The sequence below is a fragment of the Bos javanicus genome, chromosome 18, assembly GCF_032452875.1.
Source record: "Bos javanicus breed banteng chromosome 18, ARS-OSU_banteng_1.0, whole genome shotgun sequence".
NCBI lineage: Eukaryota > Metazoa > Chordata > Mammalia > Artiodactyla > Bovidae > Bos > Bos javanicus.
This window is the reverse complement of record NC_083885.1, coordinates 9558601-9583737: the sequence shown is the minus strand read 5'-3', so window position 1 is coordinate 9583737 and position 25137 is coordinate 9558601. Positions and strand designations below refer to the sequence as shown.

The 25137-nt window shown below is 43.3% G+C and overlaps 1 protein-coding gene across 1 annotated transcript in view; it reads right to left on the bottom strand.

The window, feature by feature from the left end:
* Window positions 1-25137, bottom strand: part of CDH13 (cadherin 13) — a 1019154-nt gene that overhangs the window by 789543 nt on the left and 204474 nt on the right. The window contains exon 2 of the mRNA XM_061386852.1: window positions 16325-16436. Within this exon, the coding sequence (XP_061242836.1) occupies window positions 16325-16436 (112 nt within the window). The remainder of the gene's footprint in view (window positions 1-16324; window positions 16437-25137) is intronic.

Genomic DNA, 25137 nt, shown 5'->3' with positions numbered 1-25137 from the left:
TGCCAAATTCCCTTCCTAGCTTGATTTATCCCCACTCACCCTCTCTCTTTCTGTTTCTAATTCGACAAACTTCCTTCCACTGAAAAATGCAGTGCTAACCATATTCCTTGGAGGTTTTGACTCATATTTTGAACTGTTTTTCAAGCACTAATTATTTCTTTCATGTTATTCAGAATCAATGTTTCCTCATTTGGAATCCCCCCTGCCCCCACGGAATTTAATGTATACGTATGAAAATTAAGACCAGTTTTAGCTAAAAATAGATCCTCTGGGAGGTCTCTGCAATCAGCTGACTGGCGCAGTTAAGAGGAAGCTGGATGGCTGACAACTGTTGGGGCTTCAGATGGGGATGAAATAAGCTGGTGCAGCAGCTGGACACTTTTCAGGGGTGTCCTGCCAAGACGTCATTTACCAAGTTGCTCGCAAGGAGGAGCGGGCTTGTGTGGAGGTGGCCGGGACCTGGTGGCTGGTGGCCCAGCACACTCTGCTGCCCCAGAAGCAGCTGGGGTTTGGAGGGCCAGCTGAATGTTTCAGCGGAGCTGAGGTCTACAAATGTTCAGGGAAATGTTCTCCTGAGGAGGGCAGCCTGCAACTCAGAAATCCAAGATGCTCTGCATGTAAAAAGTGTCCATTGTAACTCATTAGGTAGCAAAACCCAACCTGAACAGACATGGTGATATTTGCCGTCCTCAGTTATCCTGCTTAGGGTAGATATCCGTATGTGCTACTGCAGATGTATCTGTCTTATTATGGGGGCTGCCCCAGAACCCCCTGGTGGAGTGGGTAATATACAGCATATACATGGTCAACAAAAGAGTCCGAAATGCAGTACTTGGATGCAATCTCAAAAACGACAGAATGATCTCTGTTCATTTCCAAAGCAAACCATTCAATATCACAGTAATCCAAGTCTACGCCCCAACCAGTAACGCTGAAGAAGCTGAAGTTGAACGGTTCTATGAAGACCTACAAGACCTTTTAGAACTAACACCTAAAAAAGATGTCCTTTTCATTATAGGGGACTGGAATGCAAAAGTAGGAAGTCAAGAAATACCTGGAGTAACAGGCAAATTTGGCCTTGGAATACAGAATGAAGCAGGGCAAAGACTGATAGAGTTTTGCCAAGAAAATGCACTGGTCATAACAAACACCCTCTTCCAACAACACAAGAGAAGACTCTATACATGGACATCACCAGATGGTCAACACCGAAATCAGATTGATTATATTCGTTGCAGCCAAAGATGGAGAAGCTCTATACAGTCAGCCAAAACAAGACCAGGAGCTGACTGTGGCTCAGACCATGAACTCCATATTGCCAAATTCAGACTTAAATTGAAGAAAGTAGGGAAAACCACTAGACCATTCAGGTATGACCTAAATCAAATCCCTTATGATTATACAGTGGAAGTGAGAAATAGATTTAAGGGCCTAGATCTGATAGAGTGCCTGATGAACTATGGGATGAGGTTCGTGACATTGTACAGGAGACAGGGATCAAGACCATTCCCATAGAAAAGAAATGCAAAAAAGCAAAATGGCTGTCTGGGGAGGCCTTACAAATAGCTGTGAAAAGAAGAGAAGTGAAAAGCAAAGGAGAAAAGGAAAGATATAAGCATCTGAATGCAGAGTCCCAAAGAATAGCAAGAAGAGATCAGAAAGCCTTCTTCAGCGATCAATGCAAAGAAATAGAGGAAAACAACAGAATGGGAAAGACTAGGGATCTCCAAGAAAATCAGAGATACCAAAGGAACATTTCATGCAAAGATGAGCACGATAAAGGACAGAAATGGTATGGACCTAACAGAAGCAGAAGATATTAAGAAGAGATGGCAAGAATACACAGAAGAATTGTACAAAAAAGATCTTCATGACCCAGATAATCACGATGGTGTGACCACTCACCTAGAGCCAGACATCCTGGAATGTGAAGTCAAGTGGGCCTTAGAAAGCATCACCATGAACAAAGCTAGTGGAGGTGATGGAATTCCAGTTGAGCTATTCCAAATCCTGAAATATGATGCTGTGAAAGTGCTGCACTCAATTGCCAGCAAATCTGGAAAACTCAGCAGTGGCCACAGGACTGGAAAAGGTCAGTTTTCATTCCAATCCCAAAGAAAGGCAATGTCAAAGAATGCTCAAACTACTGCACAATTGCACTCATCTCACACACTAGTAAAGTAATGCTCAAAATTCTCCAAGCCAGGCTTCAGCAATATGTGAACCATGAACTTCCTGATGTTCAAGCTGGTTTTAGAAAACGCAGAGGAACCAGAGATCCGCTGGATTGCCAACATCCGCTGGATCATGGAAAAAGCAAGAGAGTTCCAGAAAAACATCTATTTCTGCTTTATTGACTATGCCAAAGCCTTTGACTGTGTGGATCACAGTAAACTGTGGAAAATTCTGAAAGAGATGGGAATACCAGAACACCTGATCTGCCTCTTGAGAAATCTGTATGCAGGTCAGGAAGCAACAGTTAGAACTGGACATGGAACAACAGACTGGTTAGGAACAACAGATAGGAAAAGGAGTTCGTCAAGGCTGTATATTGTCACCCTGTTTATTTAACTTATATGCAGAGTACATCATGAGAAATGCTGGACTGGAAGAAACACAAGCTGGAATCAAGATTGCCGGGAGAAATATCAATAACCTCAGATATACAGATGATACCACCCTTATGGCAGAAAGTGAAGAGGAACTCAAAAGCCTCTTGATGAAAGTGAAAGTGGAGAGTGAAAAAGTTGGCTTAAAGCTCAACATTCAGAAAACGAAGATCATGGCATCCGGTCCCACCACTTCATGGGAAATAGATGGGCAAACAGTGGAAACAGTGTCAGACTTTATTTTTCTGGGCTCCAAAATCACTGTAGATGGTGACTGCAGCCATGAAATTAAAAGACGCTTACTCCTTGGAAGGAAAGTTATGATCAACCTAGATAGCATATTGAAAAGCAGAGACATTACTTTGACAACAAAGGTTCATCTAGTCAAGGCTATGGTTTTTCCTGTGGTCATGTATGGATGCGAGAGTTGGACTGTGAAGAAGGCTGAGCACCAAAGAATTGATGCTTTTGAACTGTGGTGTTGGAGAAGACTCTTGAGAGTCCCTTGGACTGCAAGGAGATCCAACCAGTCCATTCTGAAGGAGATCAGCCCTGGGATTTCTTTGGAAGGAATGATGCTAAAGCTGAAACTCCAGTACTTTGGCCACCTCATGTGAAGAGTTGACTCATTGGAAAAGACTCTGATGCTGGGAGGGATTGGGGGCAAGAGGAGAAGGGGACGACAGAGGATGAGATGGCTGGATGGCATTACTGACTCGATGGACGTGAGTCTGAGTGAACTCCGGGAGTTGGTGATGGACAGGGAGGCCTGGCGTGCTGTGATTCATGGGGTCGCAAAGAGTCAGACAGGACTGAGCAACTGATCTGATCTGAGACTTTACTAGCTTTTTCTAAATTCCAAAACACATCTGGATCTAAGGTTTGGAAGAATCACTTCTCAAAAACTTTTCAGGGAACATCCTTTTAATCTGTAACCCAAAGAGATTCAAACATGAGGAAGTAGAGGGTGGGTGCATTGGGAGGTGGCGGTGTGGAGACTTAGAGGAAGTAGGGAGAACACATGTCCTATTTCAGAGGCGTTATGGTGAGGGTTGCAAGTCCCCTGGGCTGCCTTCAGTAAACACTGGCACTGCCCATTCCAACAGCATCATTCTGCAGAACTCCCCTCCTTTGCTTTATTTTTTCAAGTGATAAAATCAACCCAGATGGCTGCAGATAAAGAATACACCTGCAAGGCAGGAGACACAGGAGATGCAGGTTCCATCTCTGGGTCAGGAAGATCCTCTGGAGTAGGAAATGGCAACTCACTTCAGTATTCTTGCCTGAAAAATCCCATGGACAGAGTAGCTTGGTGGGCTATAGTCCATAGAGTTGCAAAGAGTTGGACACGACTAAGAGACTACACACACACACACACACACACACACACACACACAACATTTATATAGAGTGTCCAAGTGACAGGCACTCTCCTAACATGTTATCTTGAGTCATCAATCCTCGAAACAGTACTTCCATTCTACAGATGGGAAAAGTGAGGAGCCAAGAGCTTGAGTGACTGGATACGCCACCACGTGGCAAGTGATGGTCACAAGTGAACTGACTCAGGAGCCCATGCCAAGAGCCCCACGAGGTTCACGGGTGCCCCAGTCTGTTCCCCACAGAAAGGACTGGAGCACTTCTGAGAGGAAAGTGGATACAGCTTTCCACGTGGAGAGAACAGGCAGGGTCAGAAAGTCAGAGCTCCTTTTCCACTGATGACACTTCTTTTGAGATATTGGATCTTTAAATCAACCTTCATGCCTTCATTCCTAAAACGGGATTTAGAATCCTATCTTATAGGGTGGTTGATTTGATGAAATGGATAAAATGATAGCCCCTTTCAACCCAGGTCTCCCGCATTGCAGATGGATTCTTTACCAGCTGAGCCACAAGGGAAGCCCAAGAATACTGGAGTGGGTAGCCTGTCCTTTCTCCAGCATTTTCCTGACCCAGGAATCTAACCAGAATCTCTTGCAATGCAGGTGGATTCTTTACCAACTGAGCTATCAGGAAAGTCCTTTCCTAGATCAGAGTATCTCAAACTAAAAACCTGTTCTCATCTTAGGGCTTTTACATTACCTGATCCTTCTGCCTAAAGGTTTACGAATGCAGAGTCTACCTGATTGGTTCCTTCTGCTGGTTTAGGTCTCAGCTTCTCAGAGAGAACTTCTTTAGCCACCTATTGTATCACATCCATCCAGAAATCTCTATCACACAACCTCGTCTTATTTCCTTCATAGTATTTATCGTCAGCATTTTATGTGTAATTTTTCTGTCTTCTTAGATGTTCATTTCTATCACGGCTGTCTCTCTCATTCCATAAAAATGAAAGCTCTAATATAAAAGGCATCTTTTCTAAAATTCTGGTTCAAAGTTCTACCCCTTGTACCTAGTAGAGGGTCTGACATAAGGGATGTGACCATACTATAATTCTTAAATAATTGGCCAAACAAATGGGACTGCATGTATGTCATTTCCTATCCTATCCCCTATTTCTGCCTCCAAAAAAGAGAATGCAAATTTGGTCAAATACAAAAAGTGCCCAGGGATATTCTGACTGGCAAGTGTTTCCACCTCTTGCCCTTTTGCTTTCAAGCCAACAAAAATTTCCATGAAAATTAAGATTAAAAGGACAGACAGAAGGCATCACAATTTTTAGAATATGTGTGGATTTGACCTATTATAGGATAATAAGATCTTCTGCCTTCTCACACTATTTAAAGACATGCTTAATCTTGTCCAATTTATGTTTTGATGTCGTACTCATTAAGCAGCTCAATTCATGTGGTTCTAACACCTTAAATTAGGAGATGTTCCTGTAACACCTGCGTGTTCCTATATTCTTAACCCCTTGAAGAAAAACAGAAATAAAAGAGATTTATACCAGCTCCAGAACCATGTGAATGAAGACACTCAACAGGTTGAAGAGTGAGGCCATATGGCAGTACTTAGAATTTGACAGTCTTAATTAAGCAATCTGCTCACCAGCATCACCAGTGAGAAACCTGGCATGATAACTGTCCTCATCCCTGCCCCCTAAGAGACATTTCCAATGTGCGCGTGTGCTAGGTTCTAAAAATTCTCATGCGTGAAGCATAGCCTGCAGTCATAGAATGTCAGTCCTGAAAGGGACCTTAGCAATAGAGTAGAACACCCCCAGTAACTTCAGATCAGATCAGATCAGATCAGTCGCTCAGTTGTGTCCGACTCTTTTCGACCCCATGAATCACAGCACGCCTCGCCTCCCTGTCCATCACCAACTCCCGGAGTTCACTCAGACTCACGTCCATCGAGTCAGTGATGCCATCCAGCCATCTCATCCTCTGTCGTCCCCTTCTCCTCTTGCCCCCAACCCCTCCCAGCATCAGAGTCTTTTCCAATGAGTCAACTCTTTGCATGAAGTGGCCAAAGTACTGGAGTTTCAGCTTTAGCATCATTCCTTCCAAAGAAATCCCAGGGCTGATCTCCTTCAGAATGGACTGGTTGGATCTCCTTGCAGTCCAAGGGACTCTCAAGAGTCTTCTCCAACACCACAGTTCAAAAGCATCAATTCTTCAGTGCTCAGCCTTCTTCACAGTCCAACTCTCACATCCATACATGACCACAGGAAAAACCATAGCCTTGACTAGATGAACCTTTGTTGGCAAAGTAATGTCTCTGCTTTTCAATATGCTATCTAGGTTGATCATAACTTTCCTTCCAAGGAGTAAGCATCTTTTAATTTCATGGCTGCAGTCACCATCTGTAGTGATTTTGGAGCCCAGAAAAATAAAGTCTGACACTGTTTCCACTGTTTCCCCATCTATTTCCCATGAAGTGATGGGACCGGTTGCCATGATCTTCGTTTTCTGAATGTTGAGCTTTAAGCCAACTTTTTCACTCTCCATTTTCACTTTCATCAAGAGGCTTTTGAGTTCCTCTTCATTTTCTGCCATAAGGGTGGTGTCATCTGTATATCTGAGGTTATTGATATTTCTCCCGGCAATCTTGATTCCAGCTTGTGTTTCTTCCAGTCCAGCATTTCTCATGATGTACTCTGCATATAAGTTAAAAAACAGGGTGACAATATACAGCCTTGACGAACTCCTTTTCCTATTTGGAACCAGTCTGTTGTTCCATGTCCAGTTCTAACTGTTGCTTCTGACCTGCATACAAATTTCTCAAGAGGCAGATCAGGTATTCCGGTATTCCCATCTCTTTCAGAATTTTCCACAGTTTATTGTGATCCACACAGTCAAAGGCTTTGGCATAGTCAATAAAGCAGAAATAGATAGTCATGTCCAACTCTTTGCTACCCTATGGACTGTAGCCCACCAGGGTCCTCTGTCCATGATATTCTCCAGGCAAAAATACTGGAGTGGGTTGCCATGCCCTCCTCCAGGGGATCTTCCTGACCCAGGAATTAAACTGGTATCTCCTATGTCTCCTATATTGCAGGTGGATTTTTTAACCTAATGAGCCACCTGGGAAGCCCAAAGCTGGAATCAAGATAGGCAGGAGAAAAATCAACAACCTCAGAAATGCAGATGATAGCATTCTAATGGCAGAAAGTAAAGAAGAACTAAAGAACCTCTTGATGAGGGTGAAGGAGGAGAGTGAAAGGGCCAGCTTAAGATTAAATATCAAAAAACTAAGATCATGGCATCTGGTCCCTTTACTACATAGCAAATAGAAGGGGAAAATGTGGAAGTAGTGACAGATTTCCTCTTCTTGGGCTCCAAAATCACTGCAGACTGTGACTGCAGCCATGAAATCTGAAGACAATCACTTCTTCACAGGAAAGCTGTAACAAACCTAGACACTGCTGAAAAGTAGAGACAATACTCTGTTGACAAAAGTCCGTATACTTAAGGCTATGGTCTTCCCAGTGGTCACATACAGTTGTGAGAACTGGACCATAAAAAAGGCAGAAAGAATGCCAAAGAATTGATGCTTTTGAACTGTGGTGCTGGACAAGACTCCTGAAAGTCCCTTGGACAGTAAGGAGGTCAACCAGTCAATCTTAAGGGAGATTAACCCTAAATATTCACTGGAAGGAGTGATGCTAAAGCTTAAGCTCGATTATTTTGGACATCTGATGTGAACAGATGACTCATTGGAAAAGTTCTGATGCTGGGAAAGACTGAGGGCAGAAAGAAAAGAGGGCGTCAGAGAATGAGATTGCTGGACAGTATCACCAACAAAACGAACATGAACTTGGGCAAACTCCAGGAGATGGTGAGGGACAGGGAGGCCTGGCATGCTGCAGTCCATGGGGTCACAAAGAGTCGGGCACGGCTGGGCGAATGAACGATGACAAAAAGAACACCCTCACAGTGAACTCTCCTGCTTTTGCCAGCCCAAATCTTCCTGGATGCCTTGATTGGTTCAGGGATAGACATGTGACCCAAGCTGGACCCAGAGAGTAAGCCATGGAGTGTTTGCTGGGACACTTGGAAAAAGAGATGCTCTGGGTTGTTAAGCTAGAAGAATGAATGACTGGAACTTTAGGTGGCCATCCTGGAGGAAACCCCTCTGAGACTGAGGGGTACCAACACTATATAAAGCAGAGCTGAAGAATGGTGATATTGATGATATCATTACAGCATCTAGACCCAGGTGTTCCTGAAGCCAGATCAGACCTTGAGATGTTCAATTATGTGAGTTGATTATTTTGTCGTTTTCCTAAAGCCAGTCGGAGTCGAATCCAATCAACTTTAGAATTCAATCAGAATAACCCTAATAGATGCTCATTATACAAATGGGGAAACAGGGGTCCAGAGAGGAAAACGGTCATACCAGTTAGAATTTGAGCTGGAACAGACTCAGGGATTCTGCACTCTTTTAGAAAACTTGTCTTCTAGATGTCTTCCCCAGTCTAGACCCTGGGAATTGCCTGCGGCTCTGTTCTCTCCCTTGTTTCATAGTCTGCTACTTCTTAATCATCCTGCCTTCTCCACCAACCAGCTCTCCTTCCACATACCTCCCTCCCATCTCAGATCTTCTGAAATGGCTCCTTGTAATCCTGAGCCTCCCCAGCAGTTCTCTCTTATCTGTGTCCTATTCTGAACTTCCAGAAAGCCAGCCACACTGATCACATGGCTCCCCTTTTCACCTAGTCCCTGTATTGATGATTCGAAACACTGAAGGCAGATTTCAAAGTCTCAGTCAATGCCAGCCGTTCCCTGCCCTTGCATCTCTCAGGAGTGTCCTCCGCTTCCCTAACCACCAGTAAGAGCTACTGTCAGTGACAGCAATGGTGTGATACAAACAACACGTGCGTTTGGTCTTTGGAGCATATCATTTGACCCGCACACCTGTCTCAGGAACAAGGGTGACTTCGTGGGGGTAAATGTAGATACCTACAAGGGGCAGGTGGAATAAAGGAGGAAGCTGATTAGTGACAGGAAGACAGTGGAGACTGGAGAACCACCAGGAAGGCCTCAGCTACTGTTATTGCTATCCTACTTCCAGCAGAGTTTTCAGAGGCCTTTACAGACCTGAGCATTTAATCCTCAGAACAACCTACTGAGGCTGCTACCACTGTGATTCATTTGCCTCTGGGGTCTATATTCTGGAGGCCCAGTACTTCCCAGAAGTTATGAATTTTTAAAAATGAAATTCTCAATGTTGACAACAAATTCCTTTCATTAAACACTTCAGACTCCTACACTGAGCTGCCAAACAGGACAAGCAGGACATATCTGTGGGACAAATTTAGTCCATGAGCTGACAATGTGATTCCTCTGGTCTATTTATTCCTTTCATTCCACTGATAAGAAAGTTTATGCCAAGAGAGCTCTGCCCATATCCACATTCCTCTTCTCCTAAGGCCCTCTTAGCCTGTTACCTCGTATGTTTCCCAATCTGCAAAGTACAACTTAGGACCCTAGTCTCATGGAGGATCTCTAAGCATTTTACCATATCCCCCTCTGGTGTGTATATGTGTTCTTTTCAGTCTGCAATTATTTTATATCACTTTACATTTATGAAATGAGGCAGTTAATATAATGCATTTATGAGGATCATAATAAATATTAATTAACTGATTAGTTGACTGTCACAGTTATGTTGGTGGTGGTGGGTGGGGAGCAAACCTGTAAAAATATTTTTATTTTTAAATCATTTTTATTAAAAAATCCTTTCTATAGGATTCTGTTTACATATAGTAAAAAGTCATGAGTGTAAACAGGAGTCCACATTCAGACCCAAAATATAATCACCTTCATGATGATGGAGTGAATTAAGTGACACCAGAATAATTTTCCTTGGTATATCATGACAGTTTAAAACAAATATACCACTTGTAACTGCAACCTATTCAGATCTATGTAGACTGTGGTACAGGTCATGCTAAATAATTTCACTAATCAGTTAATCAGTCTCCCAACCTGAAAGAACATGCAAGTTAGTAGTGCAGAGGACAATCAGAAAATGGAAAGGAAATTATCATTGGTTTCTTTTCCATTTTTTAAATCACTAAAACTGAAAACCCAAAGAACTTAGGAAGTTCTCAAGGATAGAGGATATACACAGACAAAAATCCCAAGTCAGCTTGAACTCAAGAAACAGGAATTCCTCCACCTGCAAGGTTGGAAAGTTCATCCATCTACTACCACTCAAATGAAACCTTTTTAGCAGGGTCAAAAGGGCCTTTGTTTTGACATTTAATTCATTGGAGATGTTATTTCCTGCGTTAGGATGCAAAACACCTCTCACATTGCTTTTTCATTAATTGCCTTCATTTTTCAAGTTCACTGTGTGATTTATAGTCAATTAAAAACACCCTCAAAAGGCATGACTCATGTGTGTTAAGTACAAATATGATTAATGGGACACCATGGATTCCGTGGGTGACCTGGCTACCAACCAAGGTCAGTGTCAAGGTGGCATGACCAAGAAACATTTTGGTGAAAGGAGCACAGGAGAAAGGCCAAAAGCCAGGAGTATAGGGTCATGGGCAATCTGGCACTGGGCCCATTCAAAATAAGCAAAATAGATACTTTTGCGGGGAGAAAGCAATGGCACCCCACTCCAGCACTCTTGCCTGGAAAATCCCATGGATGGAGGAGCCTGGTAGGCTACAGTCCATGGGGTCGCAAAGAGTCGGACACGACTGAGCGACTTCACTTTCACTTTTCACTTTCCTGCATCGGAGAAGGAAATGGCAACCCACTCCAGTGTTCTTGCCTGGAGAATCCCAGGGACGGGGGAGCCTGGTGGGCTGCCATCTATGGGGTCGCACAGAGTCGGACACGACTGAAGTGACTTAGCAGTAGATACTTTTTTCCATATTACAGAGGAAGAATGAACTTGTCTATGAACAGAAAAAACATAATGCAGTAGAAATTTTCTATTTCATCCAGATTGACAAAAATAGATGGGAAAATTAAGCGGCAAATTTCCCTGATGGGTCATTGCCAACATCAGCAAAAGCTACAAGACCACAAAACCATGGAACTCTGGATAAGAGCCAGAGCACAGGAACCCTGGATTCAAAATTTAATGCCACCAATTACAAGCAACAATACAACCATGGATAAATGGCCTCGCCTAGCCCAGCCTCAGTATCTTCACCTGTAAAATGGGCACACAAGTGTATTTTTCCCTTAAGGTCTGTTCTGAGGTTCCGGGTGGCACTCCACACTTAGAAAACATGCAGTAAATATCACCTATGAAAGTCATAGATGCTGCACTGGTCAACTCTAGGGGAGCCTTTTAAATTTCCCAACATCTGCCCCTAATGTGGGCACACTTGTTACATTTTGTGGAAGTTCTCTAATACCTTAAATCAGTGGTTTCCCACAGAATGAGGTAAACAAAAATATTTGGCACATTTTTTACAATACAAATTTACTCAAAAGACTGACTTCTCTTCTGTAATTGGTCCTAACTCCTCTTTTGTTTGTTTTTTGATAAAAATGACATTTTAAAAATCTGGGCAAAGTTAACGGAGGTATTCTCACTTTATCTCACTCATTAGCCTGCTTTTTCTTCTTCTTTTTTTTTTCATATTCAGACTAAGAAAAATGTTGTAAAATACACTCTTATCAATCCAAGATTTTAAAAAAATTCTACTGGTCCATGAAATTCAAATCCTAGAATCATTGCTTCAGATTCTTTTGTAATCTCTTCAGATTTTAATGGCCGTGATTTGTCTGCTAAATTCGGGTTTAGATGGCCATTATAAGGATACCAAACCTATCTAAGATCTATGTATAATAATAATGCTAACAACAACAATAATAATAACAGCAATGGCAAGAATAATAGTAATAATACTACCAGCTTCCATTTACTCACAACTATGTTCTAAGCATCTTTCCATCAATCATTGCATCAACTCGAGTTAAAGACTGTGGTTATCCTTCTTGGATGAAATAATTCAGACTTGCAGGATTTGGATCACTCACTCATTGTCATGCAGCTAACATGGGACTATATCATTTGTTTGAATTCTACTTGACGTGAGTTTTAAACTGTATGACCTTAGCCTCAGTACTATAATCATCAGAAGAATGCAATCTTCTGATGCAATAGAACTGATGCAATCTTCTGATGCAATAGAACTATCAGAAGGGCCCTGCCTGGGTGTTTCTAAGAGGGGGCAGTGAAGAAGCTGTTCTGCTCAGCGGGAAGCAGACGAGAAAAGCAGGACGTAGTCCCAGGGCCATGACCTCCTGTCCTGTTTGAATGACCGTCTTTGTCTCATCCCCATGTTGACCCGAGTTAGTCAGAAACAGCGGCCTCCTTTGTGGTCTCCTTTCGTCTCTTTCAGGAGTCTCTTTTTGGTTGGGGTCACTTGGCTGTGTTAGGATCTGTATAGAGATGGTGAGCTCACGCCTGCACTGAGTTCCTCTGTGCTGTCCAGCCTCTCTTGCAGTTAGCTTGGCTCTGTGATTAGGTCTGGCCAAGAGTGTGAACAGAAACAATACATGTCCCTTTTGAGCTCCAGTGGCTAAACATCCGTGGTGCCTTCTCCACCCTTCTCCTTGTCCCCCTCTCTGCCAGCTTGATGACTTGGCCAAATATGGCAGGACCAAGTAGGAAGCAGCTTGCGTCCTCGAGTTCCTGCGTGGAAGGCAGCTCTATAAAGGAGAGTTACCCAGAGAGAGGCCAGCTATGGTTCCCCTAGCAAACAGATCCCTCCCTGGTGCCAGGAAGGTCTGTCTGAGCTGATTAGAGCAGGACAGAGTGTTTCGTTCTGTAATTTTTTCAGGACACAAGATAGTCAGGGCCTTATCACTTGGTCTTAGTCCACATCAGCTGGTTGGCTGGTCAGTTTTCCAGGCCAACTCTTCTTCTGGAGCCTGGGAGACTGTAACCGGGGTTACTACCCAAATCTCGTGGTACCAAGATAGTGGCTACCAGAATCGCATGATTTTCACATTGCAGGAGAAGCAACCTCATCAACCAGTTTAAGATAATTCTGGGTCTTGGAGGCCTCTAAGGACCGCCTGCAACCTGCAGACCTTGGACAGAGCCCTCCCTGAGTCCAAAGATCATGAGCGGATGTCTCCTTTCTGAGTTTCTGCCTTTTAAACTGTCTTCCCCTTTCTTCTTGTACTTCTCACAGAAAATGAGAATCACCACATCTTCCCAGCTCACCTTTCAAGCCTGGATGAAGCCAAGTGCTGCTAAGTTGGGGGCTTTGCATCACACTGTGAAAGATACAGTGATAAAGCTCCCCTGGTTACATTAGAAGAAGTAGTGGGATGCCACGTTTTGATCCTAGAAGCTTGTTGAAAAATGGCCCTTTAAAGACGAAAGCAAGTCTAGTTACTGGAAAGGAGAGCAGAATAAAGAGTTATTTGGATGTGAGGAAAATAAAAGTCTTTAGAACAACTGAAGGAAAGACGTATCGGAGTGAGCGGTGAATAAAATATTATGGAAATAAAAGGAGCGGAGGTGACCATTAGTAACAGTTAAAACAGAAAAAGATAAGTCATTGAGAATTGAGAAGAAAGATGAAAAAAGATAAAAGGAAATATTACTGTCTGAACATAGACAGCAGGAAGTCGTGGACAGAATAAACATTTACTGGAAGGTGCCGAACGCTGAACACAGAATTGGTTGAATCTAAGTCTGGGGTGTGAGCAGATATTCTATGACTGCCAGGCAAAGACACAACACTTTCAGACAAGTTTATAGAGTGGTGAAAAGTGTGGACATCAATTGATTGATTATGTTGTATTTTACACTTCCTGCAAGACAAAAGTTCATGATGATTGGAAGCCAAAGCTCTTGTAAAATATTACAGAGACAAAAATAAAAATTGGAAGTGTCAGTGTCATAGGAGGAGTTCAAGGTCATGTTACTAACCTGGTTTCTTGTAACCTCTATTTTTACCTAGATCATCAGCTTATTTTTACACGTTACTGAATGATCCCTAACCATTTCCAGGATCTTGGCAGTGACCTCACACATCTAAGTATGCTTAAACCACTGATTCTGTTTGATTCTTCCCAGTTTTCCTCCAGATGTTAGCCTTGTGACCATATGGTCTTCATTCTGAGAGAATGCACCACTCACTGGCTTTTTGGCTAATCACATTTTTCAGAGAGAGAAAAGGTCTTCGTTGGACCACAGAGAAATGCATGAAGGAACTAAGACTCAGAAGGGAAGGAGGGAGATGTAAAATGTTGGTTGCTTGGGGAAAAGGTCTGTTCAAAGTTTTGGACTTTTTATTTCCTCCTGCATGTTGAACAGAGAAAAATACATTGTTATTACTTCTGGAAATCCAGATTTTCCCGAACAGCAGTCAGTAGGCATTTTCAGCTCCGTGGAAACTTTCTTCTTTATTTAGGCACAATTAACTTTATTCACAGTATCTATGACAACCTATGCTCACTGTTTTGAGATAGACTGAAATGTAGCAGCCCACATCTGTTTGTCCATTTTCTCCCCTAGTAATACATATAGGCCCACAGTTTCATTGACAGGGGAGGGGGCTGGTCAAATTTTGCTGATCCAACAATTCACTTACAAAATCACATATAAATTTTTAAATATCCTCAAATCACCGACTTTTACTGAATGTGCTGTCATTGATAACCAACCCAGTTCCGTTTCACTTTTACTAGCTTACATAGAATCAACAACCATAACCCACTAAATTACCTAGAGGATTAAAAAAAATAAAAAAACCCTACACAGACACACACAAAACTGTAATATTGGAATGTACAGGATGGTCTAGTTTAAATTAAAAAGATCCCCCAAAGTATGATTGTTTCCAGCTTCTCAGAGGTAAATTAAAAGCTGTTTGGTGTCGTGAAGATTACAGAAGCAATCACATTTATGGGCCTGCTTTGCATACCAACTCTATTAATTCCCATACTCAGGGTGGCTTCACATTTCCACACATGTTAATATAGATGCCATTTGGGATGATCACTTGGAAAAAAAAGAGAAAGGAGAGAGAGAGAAGAGAGGGAGATGAAGCAGACGAGAGGAGAGGAGAGCCAGAAAAAATGGTTCTCCGAAGCCAAGTTCCATTTAAAATATATTGATTCTGATAAATAGAAGAATCAAAAGACAAAGGAGAGCTCCTGATGGCCCGACCCAGGAGTACATCAGGGATGAGATTAACAATGAAACCACATGTTGGAATTCACTCACTGTGCCGGTCCTGCACCTCGTCATTATAGACCCTAATTACTAAAATGATTTCACTGGCGTAATTGCATCAAGACACACATGGGCTTCACCGTGCAGGGCTCCCTTGATCCTCAACACTGCATCTTCATTACTGTGTTCCTTTCAACCCTTAAAACGTGTTCCAGCCTCACAGAACAGTCCAGTTGAGCCGGCTGAACGTTCTGTCCCTTTCGTTTAAACACGCTCGCCACACAGCGCAGGAGTGAAGGAACACAGTCAGCCTGGAAGGCAAACCTGGGGCCACAGGGCAAGTGTACAGTTATCTTCCCTAAAGGGTCACAGAGCATCTGACCAAACTAAACCACCGTTTTTATATCCTTCACTCCCAAATGTTATAGAATGGTGCTCAAGAGCCTGCAATTAAATGGTTATTTGTCTACCATCAATTTTAAATTCATTGTGCTAAAACAAAACCATGCTTGTTTTGCATCTGGCAATGCACTCCATGCCCTCATAAAGATAAAACAATATAATGTTGGCATTAAAAAGAGGAAGATATTATAACCACAGATCTGAGGGTAGCATATTTTAAGGAAATCAATTGGAATTTGGGGGGATTTGAGCTTAATCCACAAAATAGTCAGTAGAGGTTTTGAATCTTTCAGAAAACCATCTTATTAGTCTTAAGAGTTCAAATTCCTATGCCTAAAAATTCCTAGAAGCTAACCTTCTGCTCTGGATGTTATTTTTATCCAGTGCTACGTATGAGAAATCCAGGTAGAACAGCAATCCACAGGAAGGCAATGGTCTGTTCTCAGGATCTTCCCAAAGAAAACGGGGCATTCCGTTTCATTTCCTTCGCATAGGTCAATACTCATGGTGGGGGCTAGTGGTCCCCTTTCCTGGGAGCAGTCAGGAAATGCTCACTGGTGATCAAATGTGACAAAGAGACACACACCACTCGATTCACCTCTAAGCTGACAAAGCCCTAATTCAAGACTTTCCACCCTGGGTCAAACAGTGACATAATAAAAATGATCAGAAAACTCTTAGCTTAGGGAATACTGTATACTGAGGGACATTCTTAAACATCAGTGAATAGACCAAAATCACCATCGAGTGACGTCGCTTACAGTTTAAAATCGCCTGGTCCTCAATGAATTCAGCTGGCTGATCGATATGGAACACTTTCTGCTGAAATCCAGGAGTGCAGTCCAAATCTTCTGCAGATGTTAGCAGCAGCACCTGAGAAAACCAAAGCCATCAATATTTTAACGCAGCTTATATGTTTGCCCTGCTAACTTTTTACCAAATCTGTGACTTTTAGAAATGAGCTGAGGTTTTAATTTCATTTCTCAAATGAAGAGGTAAGTTGATACTTCTCCTATGGCTGCCAACCATTCATTCTGGCAATGAGACTTGGAAAACACGCAAATGGGAACAGCTGCTGCAGTTTCCATTAAGTTGCAGTTAAAGAAATAACTTCGTCAGATTTTTACACCTGCTTAGAATCTCACCATGGTTTTCCATGTGTGAAATTTCATTACAGAAACTGTCAATTTCATATGATGCCTGAGCGAAAACCAACTTCACTTTCATAGATGCAAAGGATCCTTGTCACCGATGAAGAGGAGGAAAGCAGAACTATTCCACTGGAAGTTACTTCTAACAAGAACTCAAGGGCCCTCGAACTTCCCAGTGCAACATGGTGGCCACGAGCCGCCCATGGATTCTGAGCACCTGGAACGTAGCCATGCTGAAAGTGTTAGCGGAAAGTACAGGTGGAATTTTGAAGACTAAATGCCGAGAACAAAAAGAAAGTAAAATGTATAATTAATGATTTGTATATAGATTACATGCTAATATGCTATTTTACAGATTGGACTAAATAGAGTCACTATTAAAATTAATTTCACCCCTTTCTTTTTACTTTAGTTCGTTTCACTATTAGGCAACTAAAATGTTATCATTGCTTCTGAAGTCTCAGCTTTGTCTTTGCAAATTCTTAGGGCATTTCACGCAGAAGTCAAAAATTCAGGTTATATGATTTGAAACATAAAAGTTAAGTGACAACTCGTCTCCACAGCAGCACTGTGATGTACTTAGCATGTAATAAAACACACTTAACCGACAAGGGGCCCGACATTCTGTGTGTGTGCACTCAGTCATGTCCGACTCTGCAACCCCATGGACTATAGCACACCAGGCCCCTCTGTCCATGGAATTCAAGAATACAAGTAGGTAGCCATTCTCCTCTCTAGGGGATCTACCCAATCCAGGGATTGAACTCGGGTTACTTTGGCCACCTCATGTGAAGAGCTGACTCAGTGGAAAAGACTCTGATGCTGGGAGGGATTGGGGGCAAGAGGAGAAGGGGACGACAGAGGATGAGATGGCTGGATGGCATCACTGACTCAATGGATGTGAGTCTGGGTGAACTCCGGGAGTTGGTGATGGACAGGGAGGCCTGGCATGCTGTGATTCATGGGGTTGCAAAGAGTCGGACATAACTGAGCGACTGAACTGAACTGAACTCCTGCTCTGCAGGCGGGTTCTTTACCATCTGAGCCACCAGGGAAGCCCCCCAACATTCTAGAGGTTAACAGTTGCTTCAAATCACACAGCTAGGCCAGGTGGAGCCAGGATCTGAATCCAGGTTTAAGTGTCCTCTGATTTTGACAGAGCTCTGCTCCCACCCTTCAGGCAAGCCTTTGTCTGGGATATTTCTCTGAAACCTGTGGGATGCTGCTTTATCTGAGTCTGGTGCCAGCAGGCAGTGTTTAGAAACTCACATCCCCAAACCATCACCACAACCATGAGAACTGCTGCGTGTTCACCCTCAGGTGAGAGAGTTGAGAGGCAACCGTTCTGTCTCCCACTTGGACCTGAGCGCCAATTGTCCGTGGTGGTATCTGGCTTGATAGCTCATTATACATCAGATGTCTTCTCCTTGGCTCATTTTCTCATCCCTTGTTGCTATTTTTCTGACATCACCCTCCAAATAAGACTGCTTGCACTCAAGTCTTTGACTCAGTGTCTGCTTCTTGGAAAACTAAACTTTGATACCACGATGGAAACTCTTAACCACTGTATACAGGCTGTTGAAAACTCATTATTGTCCCCACCAGCGAACTCAAAGGAGTATGCGAAAGGTTGGAAGCTGTAGAACCAGGCCCTCTCTCTAAATATCAGCTCTCTGAAATGCACTGAACCCAACGAATGAGAGCAAGAATCAATCTCCCAGGGTTCACAGTGTGGCTGGCCTGAGAAACATCAGAGGAATTGAAATGGGAGAGTGACCACCCTGACCGACATCACCCTTCTAAAAATCAAAGGGGGAAGGATGCTGTAGTCCCATATCTGAGCACTTCTGCGTGTAAATCTTTCCATTGCCTTGAGAGCAGGGTCTGGGTAGGTTGCTTCTGAGACAATTGTAACACTGACATCCCAAGTGGTGTACACAGAAAATGCAGATTCAGGACTCAGAATCATTTGCTGGCAATTTTACAAGCAGAAAATCTATAACTGGCGAACGTTAATTCAGTTAAACATCAAATGGTCGAGGGTCTTCCCCAGGCACTGTGTGCCTACAATTATATATTAACCTTTTAATCAGCTAATTCTTCCCTCAAATCTCAGACCAGGAAACCAGTCATCCCAGAGAAGCTAAGGTAGATGACATTTCTCCAGAGATGCTGAGCTAAGCATCCAGGACCGACTGAAAGTGCAGGTGAGTGGCATTCCTGGTGTTTATCTGTCTGTGGCTCAGTCTCTGTCCTGGCTTCTTGGCAGATTCTATTCAGGATTCCTCCGGAACCACAAAGGGAAAATAAGCCCTTTCCAACTGCAGGCCCTCAGGGAGGGTGGGAGTGGTTCGAGAACTCTCAGAGGCTCAGTTTTGTTTTTGCAGATTCTTGGATCACTCCATCCAGCAGTCAAGCTTCAGGTTAAGTGCTTGGCAATATGAACACACAGCACTCTCCTGGGCAAGAGTGACTTAGCAGGCTTAGAAGCAAATAATTCACTCACTTCCTCCTCCTTGTGTCCATCCATTCACTTGCTCCCAAACAATTGTTAAACTCCTGGGATTCAGTGAGCACTTGGCTAGGTGTTGTCCTGGAGCTTAGAGAGAAGCCCCGTAACACAGATGTTAAAAGCATGAACTCCAGAGTCATTTGACTTGGTTCATTCTTGGCTTTGCCCTTTACTGACTGTGCGACTTGGCATTTTTCCCATCACTCTGGCCTCAGTTTTCTCATGTAGGTAAACATGAAAAAATAAGATGTGCAATGACAGTGGCCTTGTGGGTCCAGTGGAATGAATGATGCATATAAAGCAACTAGAACAGTGCTGCATAGGATAAGCCGGAGAAGGCGACGGCACCCACGCCAGTGCTCCTGCCTGGAGAATCCCAGGGACGGGGGAGCCTGGTGGGCTGCCGTCTATGGGGTCGCACAGAGTCGGACACGACTGAAGCGACTTAGCAGCAGCAGCAGCATAGGGTAGGCAGTCAAGAGTGCTGTTATTATAGACTACAAAAGGTGAGAGGCATTAACAAATCATTAATTAATTGATTAACTAAAATTAAAATCTAATGTGAAAGGAAATCACGGGTCTCTTCAGGAGCATGGACAAGCTGCGAGCCAGGGAGTCTAACATCATTTAGAGGAATTAAAGAAAGCAAACCCACAGAAGGAACATTTTTGCTTTGATCTCAAAGATGGGTCTGAATTAGCTGGGTAAATATAAAGGAACCAGAGGAATCTTTTTAACTAACACATACTTTGCTTTCACGTGAATTCCTTTATGCCTCTCTGGGTTTCATGTAACAGATCTCTGAAATGACAAGACCACATTTTCAAAAGAATCCAGACTAATTTAATGCTCTGCAAAAGTTGAACGTCTGACTGGGCAGTAGTGTTAGAATGTGGTAGCTACTGCTATTGCCCCTTGAGGGAAAGGCTACCCACTCCAGTGTTCTGGCCTGGAGAATTCCATGGATTGTATAGTTCATGAGGTCACAAAGAGTTGGACATGACTGAGAGACTTTCACTTCACTTCACTTCACTTGAATTTTTAGCAGATTCGGCTGTAAATAGTATTTGGCTGTCAACTTACATGTCTTCAGTTTCAATAGCATTGAGTTTGGTGGTGGAATATCCCTCAGTGGTTTAAGATGAGCACTCAAACATTAAAAAGCAGAGATATTACTTTGCCAACAAAGGTCCGTATAGTCAAAGCTATGGTTTTTCCAATAGTCTTGCATGGCTGTGAGAGTTGGACCATAAAGAAGGCTGAGTGCTGAAGAATTAATGCTTTTGAACTGTGGTGCTGGAGAAGACTCTAGAGAATCCCTTGGACTACAAGGAGTTCAAACCAGTCAATACTAAAGGGAATCAATCCTGAATATTCATTGGAAGAACTGATGCGGAAGCTCCAATACTTTGGCCACCTGATGTGAAGATCTGACTCGTTAGAAAGGACCCTGATGCTGGGAAAGATGGAGGCAGGAGAAGAAGGGGACAGCAGAGGATGAGATGGTTAGATGGCATCATTGACTCAAGGGACATAATTTGAGAAATCTCTGTGAGATGGTGATGGACAGGTAGGCCTGGCGTGCTGCAGTCCATAGGGTCACAAAGAGTCAGACACAACAGAGCGACTGAACAACACCAACTCGGACAGTTCTCCGTAAGTAGGCAGCCCCTTCTCCAATATCATCAGGTGTTACTATTTTAAATAGGCTATCTGGACATGTTTTTCCCCATATGCACTTTAACATTTCCAGAACACATGCTATGAGCAACATTCCAAATGTATTTGTGATGTCCGGGCAGTAATGGTCTTCCTATATGGCTCCTCTGTTCATTTATGCGTTAGCTTGCACCTCAAATACAACAGGCAACCGATACACCTTTGAAAGCTCAGCAATGATCACATTTTATGATAACTAAAGGATTTCTATTATGTGAAAATTACTATTAGCCTGCTTATGAAAGCAGATTTATGCTCAGACAGACTACAAACACAGGGCAGAACCACACTGGTTCTGTACAATTCCAGTTTACCAGCAGCCAGTTACCAGTTGTAACCCTGTGTGTCTCAGTTTCCTCAGACAGAAAAGGAGGACAGTATCTTACAGGCTATTATGAAGATTAAGTGAGTCAATTATTATAAAGAGACTTCCATGGTACTGGGCACACAGTAGTTGCTCAATAAATGCTTTCTATCATTATTATTATTATCATTTTTCTACATCATGTTTAGACCAATACATATGATTCACCGATATTCCCCAGGATGAGACACTGACAAATATCATCAAAATACTACTTCACTGCTGCTGTAAAATTGTTCAATGGATAGACTGTGCTCGGAAATATCAGAGGGAAACAGCAGGGACCTGACTCAGATAGAAGAGCAGGAGGGAATGTGCACTCGGGGTCAGCTGCCCAGCGAGAACACAGGGCCCGTTGTGGGCTGAGCTGTGCTGCTTTTGCAGGACATCGAGCATCCTTGACTCATTGGAAAAGACCCTGATGGTGGGAGGGATTGGGGGCAGGAGGAGAAGGGGACAACAGAGGATGAGATGGCTGGATGGCATCACTGACTCAAAAGACATGGGTTTGGGTAGACTCTGGGAGTTGGTGATGGACAGGGAGGCCTAGCGTGCTGCGGTTCATGGGGTCACAAAGAGTCGGACACGACTGAGCGACTGAACTGAACTGAACTGAACTGACCATCCTTGAAAATGACAGCTCGGGGCCCTGTCCTTTATGGCAAGAGCCACTGCCTTAAGCTTACAGGTGGATAGCGAATTCTGACAACACACTCTCGATGCCTGCCTCTCTTTTTAGCTTCCATTTCTGTGCTGCTGTTCAGAGCCTTCTCTTTCAAAAAGAAAGAGTTTATGTTTGTCCTGACAGGTACTGATTCAAGAGCATAGCCAACTTTAGACTTTGCTTTCAGAAAAATGATTTTTTTTTTCTGCCCTAGACTGCAGGTTGCCAACTGGCAGCAGATGGGATGGATCGGGCCAGCAGATGTGGTTAGTTCAGCCAGAGCGGTCTGTCATAGAAGCTAAATTATCATGTTATATCGAGCGCTTCGCTCTGAGCGGCCCTTGCCTGCAGCACTCCCTCTGCCTCTGCTCCGAACTCACACCTTTGTCTGGCCCTCTAGGCGTTGGAGTTTGCAACCCCCACTCTAGACTCAGGAAATACACTTTCCAAGCAAAGAACTCTTCTTGTTATGACTCTCCAGTTATTTTTCATCATGGTACCCACAGCTATGTGCTCCTGGCACTACTGCAGTGCTTTTGGTCACGTGACGAAGCACTGACCACAAAAGGAGGGTGGAAGGATTTTCGCCACTAGTCCTGGCCCCTGAGATGCCCTCTCTTACCCACCTGGGACAACAGAAAGGAAGGACTCCCAGGGTGGCGGAATCATCCAGCAGGAAGGACCCGGGAATCCGTCACTGTGTAGAGGACGAGCACCTGGGAGAGCTGCCCAGCAAGGAGACCCCACATGCAAGTGTGGTCTCCAAGATTCCGGGTTGTTTGTTACAGCAACACTTGGCTGACGACACACTAGACTTGGGGGCGCAGGGCAGAGGGTTTTCTCTGCCACTGCATCATGGACTGTCCCAGAGGCCAGGGAGAAACAGCAGAACTGAAGAAAAGCTTAACACAACTGTATTCAAAAGTGGCCATAAATAAAAGGAGAGAAACATACTGCCACAAATAATTCTCTCAGCAGGCTGTGAACAACCTCAGATCTCATCCTCTCTTAAGTCAGCTTCTAAATGCTATTTTCCAAGGGAACCCGCTAGTGTCTCCTGGCCCCTTGTTGTTTACCTTTCACTGACGCGCTCGCTTTTTGCTATTAGGGTAGATGGACAGTTACTTTATCCTCGCCACAAAACACCTCTGGTTTACTCTTGTCAAAGTCGCTCTACTGGAATCAGTTTGGAGGGGCTTAGATTGGCGGGGAAGAAAGGCTACTATCTCTGACTTGCAGGGTATAAAAGTGTTACAGCAATGTATTTGACTGATTCTTTATCCTGCCAGGGACCAAAAACCCTGAGTCCTGGAAAGGTTTATAAAGGCACACTGCCTGCAGGAATAGCACAGAGAAAAGAAGTGCTTCAAAGACACACACACACACTCACACACACACACACACGCACATGTGCACACTCACATGCATATAGTGATGTGTTCACTGTGAGTGTCAGTTCATGCTATCTACATCCTCCCTGAGTCTGACCTCCTTGAAATATTCCTGCTGCTTTACAGCCTCCAGACCCAGAACACCTGCCACCTTCTTGGCCATTAATGTAAGATGCTGAGCAATGATTTTGAGATTCTTGGGAAGATAAAAGGGGAGAATGCTTCCAGTTTGGCAAGTCCTGCTGTTGCCTCATATACAATTTGAAACTAGCATTCTAGACCTCATTTCTAATTACATGCTACTCAGTATCTTTTCCTCAAATTATTAAAAGGGAAGCTGTGTATATCTGGAAAAACGTGGGACAACAAGCCAAAACTAATCTGAGCCTGAATTCTGCCTATGTGGCCATTTCTCTGACTTCTGGCAAGTTACTTAACCTTGAACAGCCTCTCTGTTTTCTCTAAATGAGTATACCACCACCCATGCATACAGTCACTAGAGGGTTTGATGAGTTAACATAAATCAAAAGGTTGAAGAGAGGGACAGGATTATAATAGGTGCTGTGCTGTGCTCAGTCATGTCCGACTCTTTGCAGCCCCTTGGACTGTAGTTTGCCAGGCTCCTCTGTCCAAGGAATTTTCCAGGTAAGAATATTGAAGTGGTTTGCCATTTCCTACTCCACATAACAGGTGCAACGTGCCACCTATTGTTATTATTTGTATTAATATAAAGGAATATGTATTAAGTATTATGAAAATACAGAATAAGGAAAAACATGCTCTTTAGATGAGAATAGGAAACGGAACCATGTCACAAATAAGGCCATATTGGAAAGAAGATTGACAGTTTTCAAGTGCAAAGTATAAGAGAGAGTGTTCCATGCAGGGATTTGGTAAATGCACTAGGGCATGCCAGTTGAAGAGACAGGGAGCAATTTCCCAGGGATAACAAGCTCTGTATTGTTTTCAAGATTATTTGAAAGTATTTTGCCACCTAAAATAGGACTGAATTCACCAGGTATGTGTCCTTGAGTCTGGCTAAAACAGAGCCAGAAAGAATTCACTCAATAAAGTCACAGTTTTTGTCTGAATGGAATTACTTTTTCACTCTTAAGATTCCAGGATTAATCAATTAGACAGTTGGAAATTTTTAAAACAAAAAATAGTGTTTTGTAAAAATGTTACTTAATGCAAAATTAGGAAGACTTGGTTTGTTGGCTCTTAGTAGAAACTAGAGGCTGTACCTGCCCTAGAATCGATGGTATATGTGTCTGTCTATGAAATTTTGGTAATAAAATTAGTGCAGCCAAACATCAATTAAGACCTGCAGCCCCTAAGTTGATAAAGGACTCTTAGTGTGAGATAATCTCAGGTGAGCCTTAACAGCCCTAGGAAATTCAGTGAAGCAAATATGAAATATCTGCCATTGCCAGGACTGAAACACTTTTTTGGGTTACACAAAAAACCCTAATTCCATGGAGATAACAAAGGAGGCTTTCTAAAGGAAGAGGTCTGGGATTCGAGGAGACAGCTCAATAGATCAGGACCTGAATCCATCACCGTGGCCAGCCTCCGATCCCAGTCACTACAGTTCCCAAGAGCAAGGCCTTGCCCTGCAGAGTACCCACAACCTTTTCAAATTCTGCCCGGGGGCTTGCTGCTCTGCTACAGGTTACAGTGAGATCAAGCGGAGCTGGGAAAGTCACAGGAGGGAAGGTTCCCAGGACAACCTCCAGTGTCGGTCTCGATGCTGGAAAGCGCAGCTGGTTAAGT